Source organism: Aquarana catesbeiana, linkage group LG12, assembly GCF_042186555.1.
Source record: "Aquarana catesbeiana isolate 2022-GZ linkage group LG12, ASM4218655v1, whole genome shotgun sequence".
Lineage (NCBI taxonomy): Eukaryota > Metazoa > Chordata > Amphibia > Anura > Ranidae > Aquarana > Aquarana catesbeiana.
The window spans coordinates 74,333,902-74,339,609 of NC_133335.1; the positions used below are offsets into that span (position 1 = coordinate 74,333,902).

The 5,708-nt window shown below is 38.4% G+C and overlaps 1 protein-coding gene across 1 annotated transcript; it reads left to right on the top strand.

Annotated features, from left to right (window-relative positions):
• Positions 1-1,702: 1,702 nt before the first annotated feature.
• On the top strand, positions 1,703-5,506 carry HOXB4 (homeobox B4). The gene is made up of 2 exons (XM_073608059.1): positions 1,703-2,411; positions 5,188-5,506. The coding sequence occupies exons 1-2, from the start codon at positions 2,009-2,011 to the stop codon at positions 5,499-5,501; spliced, it is 717 nt and encodes a 238-aa protein (XP_073464160.1). The 5' UTR covers positions 1,703-2,008; the 3' UTR covers positions 5,502-5,506.
• The last annotated feature ends 202 nt before the right edge of the window (positions 5,507-5,708 follow it).

A 5,708-nucleotide genomic window follows, 5' to 3' on the forward strand; every position in this document is an offset into this window, starting at 1 on the left:
GTACAATCACATTGTATAGTGTATGGCCTCCTTAAGGCAGTTTCTCTGTCCCTGTGCTGATTACACACGGTGCAATCTCCATAGGTGTCTTCCAGTGGGTTCTGTAGCATGATTACAAGGGTAATTTGTATTTTTTAATTTTAATAAACTCAGAGTGACCTGCTAAATGTTTGTGCTGTGATTACGATCTGTTGATTGAGTCATTTATGCAGATAAGTGGGACTACTCCGCAGACATTTTAAATCACCGGATTAGTACCATAAATTGGTGAGAAATATAATTGAGGGCACTATTATAATGTCATGTTTTTTTTCTTCTAATATACTCTTTTGCTGGTTCTTACTTTGTCACTTAGAATAATGACTTCATCAGCTATTTATGGCCTGTTGAGAGTTTAAACCTTAACGACCAATTTTTAATGATATGGCGTTGAAAGAAACGTTCACTAATGCATGTATGGTTTAATAGGAGTATGAGCCTTGTATGTAACATCAGCAGTGTATGTACATTGTATTGGGCAGGTATTTATGCTGTAAATGTAAGTGTCCCTACCTGAACGTGCGTGTGCCCTATTTTCTGTTGTAATTGCTCCTTGATTCACCTGTAATATATATATATGTAGTTGACTATATATATATATATATATATATATATATATATATATATATATATAATTATTATATACATATATGTGTGTGTGTGTTTTGTAGTACTGGATTACTTCATATTAGTGATCTGTGACGTAATAATGCATGATATTTGGGAAGGATAAAAAAAGAAAAAAAATATGTATTCTTCTACCCCAACTCTGGAGAAGACATGAAGATACGAGCAGATTTGTCTGTCTTCTGTATGTACCCTGTAGATCCGAATTTGTGTGAAGACAGTGGGGTCACAAATTCGTGTCTGGGGGGATATGCAGTTGACATAAACGCTACGAACACAGGAAGAACATACGATATTGCATGAATTTTTGTGAAAATGCCTGTTTTGTGGTATTAATAAAGTTTGGAGATTATTAGATTGTTTGTGGTGTGTTTTATTCACTCCGAACATCTAATAAGTAATATAATTACCTCTAATTAACATAGATTAACGTCGAAAGGCACTATAAGTGGTAGTAATAATATAATAATAATGAATTCTTCTTCTTATTATTATTATATTATTACTACCACTATTGCTATCATTTTTGTTTACATTATTATTATTATTATGTATTTTTGTATTATTAATAATAATAATATCATAATCATTATTACTATTATCATTGTTGTTATTTTAAATTATTATTATTTTAAAATTATCATTATTGTTATGTGCCCTTATGTCTCGTCGTGGTGCCCTTTTTAAGCTAGGTGATCATTTGCTGTAGTTCATATTTCTTTTCTAATTTTTTTTTCCTGTTGCTTACTCTGACTTCAAATGAGCAATTTAATAATGTGACTAAATGGAATTTAGTAAAGCAAGTATCACGAATTAGTAGATGAATTTTCTATCGATCCAAAACAAGACAGATTTGTCTCTGCCAGTTCTGCCTGCAAACCTCTGTCTGCAGACACAGAAGAGCAATGCGGCAGCTGCAGCCACACCACCTCCTCCTTGGGATTTTTGCTTTTTTTTTTTTCATTAGATTTTTTTTTTTTTTTTGGTAGTTTTTAAAGCTTCTAGATGGCACATCATCTTTGCAGTACATTAACTAGAGCCTATTAAATAGTCAGAGGGGAGTCCCATCATAGAGTGGACCTTCATATAGGGGGCTCTACATGGTACCCCCCCTATGTATTCAGAGGGGTGGATAATGACTTACTGGATGATTCCTGCGCTATGGAGCACGTTTCCTTATCCGGGGATGGTGAGAAGGATCCTATTGGCTCCTGCTGTCACATGCAAAGCCAACTTTGTTCACTTGACAGTAAAGTAGGAGGGTTTTACCAAACAGGAAAACGACTAGGACTACAGGAATAAATTGTACATGGGGTTTTTTGGGTGCAATTCAAACAAATAAATGACCATGAGTTCGTTTTTGATCAGCTCCAATTATGTGGACCCCAAATTCCCACCGTGTGAGGAATACTCCCACAGTGATTACCTTTCCAACCACTCTCCAGAGTATTATAGCAATCAGAAGAGAGAAAACAGCTTCCAGCATGGAGCAACCTACCCCCGAGCAGCCTGCACCAGCCAACGCTACTCCTCCTGCCAGAGCTCCGAACGCCAGTCTTCCATGTTGGCTCCCCGGACTCACCCCCAAGTTGGGCTCCTTCCTGAAGACAAGCATCCATGCCAGAGCACAAGCCCCACTTCACCTCCGTCCTGCAGCCAAATATCTATGGACCACAAGCCCCCACCATCCTCTTGCCAGAGCCCAGTGGTCTACCCTTGGATGAAGAAGGCGCACCTCGCCACTGGTAAGTCCACCACTTGTCTCTCTCTCCACTAAAGCCAGTACTTGGAAATGGTGTGTCCCTTTTTAAATTTACGATCTCCTGTTTTTGCAGGGTGGTATAATTACATCCTCCATAAATTTTTATTGCCCTGCCTGGCCAACTGCCTTTGAAGTAGAGTTTACCATCCTCCTTAAATTTCTCCAAAGCCTCTTTTTAGTGCTCTGGACCTTCCTACATTAAGGTTTTATGTGGTTTCTAATTTGTGTTTAAGTGGCAGATTGGGTAAACTTTCACTGCATCCTGTCACTTTAACGTGGTGCTGTTAAAAAGTTCATAGCTCTCATGTAACAACTAGGAGGACTAGGGGATAGGTTTAAGCAGCGCTTGTGTATTATTCATGGCTTGGGTAAGCAAACACTCTACTTAACATCAGTGTTTTTTTTTATTATTCATGATTATTAACTACAAGGACTTCCACATCCTCTTGTAACTGTTAAAAAGTTCTCATATAACACATAGAAGGAATAGGGGACTGGGTTTAGGCAACGCTTATGTATTATTCATGACTTTGATGGGGGTAAGCAAATATTCTACTTAACATTTTTTTTTTTATTATTCATGATTATTAACTAAAAGGACATCCATATTCTATTGTAGATGTTAAATAGTTTATACATAACCCTTATATATAACAGCCTTATATAACACATAGGAGGAATAGGGGACTGTGTTTAGGTAGTGGTTTTGTATTATTCATGCCTTGGATGGGGGTAAGCAAACACTCTACTTAACAACATTTTTTTATTATTCATGATTATCAACTAAATGGACATCCATATTCTCTTTTATATGTTAAACCGTTCATACCTAGCCCTTATATAACACATAGAAGGGATAGGGTTTAGGCAGTGCTTTTGTATTATTCATGCCTTGGATGGGGGTAAGCAAACACTTTACTTAACATTTTTTTATTCATGATTATTAACTAAGAAGACATCTATATTTTATTGTAGATGTTAAATTGTTCACACATAGCCCTTATATAACACATAGAAGGAATAGGGGGCTGGGTTGAGGCAGTGGTATTGTATTATTCATGGCTTAGATGGGGGTAAGCAAACACTTAACATTTTTTTATTATTGTTATTCATGATTCATAACTAAAAGGACACCCATATTATCTTGTAGATGTTATATAGCCAATACATAGCCCTTATATAACACATAGAAGGGACTGGGGACTGGGTTTAGGCAGTGCTATTTTATTATCCATGGCTTGGGGGAGGGGGGTAGGCAAAGACTCTAGTTAAGGACAGTGTTTTTTTTTAAATTCATCACTATTAACTAAAATTATATCCTTATCCTTCTAACTGTAAAAAAAACAAAAAACAAAAAAAAAACAAAAACAAAAAAACGTTCATAGCTCTCATGCAACAACTAGGGGACTGGGTTGTATAGTCCATAGCTCCCATGCAATAACTAGGCGACTGGGTTGTATCGTTCATAGCTCTCATGCAATAACTAGGCGACTGGGTTGTATAGTTCATAGCTCTCATGCAACAACTAGGGGACTGGGTTGTACATTATCCATTGCTTGTGGGGTAAGAAGACACTCAGTTCTTTTTTTTTTTTGTTCATGATTATCAACTAAAAGGATATCGTTATCTTCCAGTAATTGTAAAACAGTTCATAGCTCTCATGCAATAATTAGGGTACTGGGTTGTATAGTCCATAGCTCTCATGCAACAACTAGGGGACTGGGTTGTATAGTCAATAGCTCTCATGCAATAACCAGGGGACTGGGTTGTATAGTTCATAGCTCTCATGCAACATCTAGGGGACTGGGTTGTATATTATCCATTGCTTGTGGGGTAAGCAAACACTCCGTTCTTTTTTATTATTCATGATTATTAACCAAAAGGATGTCGTCTTTTCCCTGTAATTGTAAAACAGTTCATAGCTCTCATGCAACAGCCAGGGAACTGGCGTGTATAGTTCATAGCTCTCATGCAATAACTAGGGGACTGGGCTGTATAGTTCATAGCTCTCATGCAACAAATAGGGGACTGGGTTGTATAGTTCATAGCTCTCATGCAATAACCAGGGGACTGGGTTGTATAGTCCATAGCTCTCATGCAATAACCAGGGGACTGGGTTGTATAGTTCATAGCTCTCATGCAACATCTAGGGGACTGGGTTGTATATTATCCATTGCTTGTGGGGTAAGCAAACACTCCGTTCTTTTTTATTATTCATGATTATTAACCAAAAGGATGTCGTCTTCTTCCTGTAATTGTAAAACAGTTCATAGCTCTCATGCAACAATCAGGGGACTGGGTTGTATAGTCCATAGCTCTCATGCAACAACTAGGGAACTGGCGTGTATAGTTCATAGCTCTCATGCAATAACTAGGGGACTGGGTTGTATAGTCCATAGCTCTCATGCAATAACTAGGGGACTGGGTTGTACAGTTCATAGTTATCATGCAATAACTAGAGGACTGGGTTGTATATTATCCATTGCTTGTGGGGTAAGCAAACCCAGTTCTTTTTTTTTTAATTCATGTTTATTAACTAAAATAATTTCGTTATTTTATTGTAATTGTAAAACAGTTCATAGCTCTCATGCAATAACTAGGAGGCTGGGTTGTGTAATATTCATGGCTTTGGGGGGGGGGGGGGTTGGGGGTAAGCAAACATCAGTATCAGTCCTTTTTTTGTATTCATGATTATGGACTATAATGGACATCTATATCCTCCTGTAACAGAACTTGTATTGTGTGTGATTTTCTTGCAGTCAATGGCTCTTATTCTGGGGGAGAAACCAAGCGCTCCCGCACAGCCTACACCAGACAGCAAGTCCTGGAGCTAGAGAAGGAGTTTCACTACAATCGCTATCTGACCCGCAGGCGTAGAGTCGAGATTGCGCACACTTTGCGCCTTTCTGAGCGTCAGATCAAGATCTGGTTCCAAAACAGAAGGATGAAGTGGAAAAAAGACCACAAGCTCCCAAATACGAAAATAAGGTCCAGCCCAACGTCGAGCCACCAGGGGCCTGGGGGACCCCAAAATCAAGGCAAGGGGTCCCCAATAGTCCTGCAGCCTCAATAGAAAGCTAGACATTCTTGTTATTTATATGAAAGAAGGACTGCGCTGGGGGAGAGGCAGCTTTGGCTTTGTTCCTTGCCTCATTCAGGAGCCTGTAGATAGATTTCAGATTTGGAGAAGATAGATCTATGTTTCATCTTTAATCACGCCAAACTCTTGCCCATTTGTCATGTTTACACTGCGGTACAAAGGATGAACCTCGCTTGACAG

Bases quoted from the DNA above. Each gene is read 5' to 3' on its own strand.
- HOXB4 (XM_073608059.1), top strand. From the start codon at position 2,009: ATGACCATGAGTTCGTTTTTGATCAGCTCCAATTATGTGGACCCCAAA. The intron at 2,412-5,187 runs GTAAGTCCACCA...ATTTTCTTGCAG, and splicing joins GAAGGCGCACCTCGCCACTG to TCAATGGCTCTTATTCTGGG.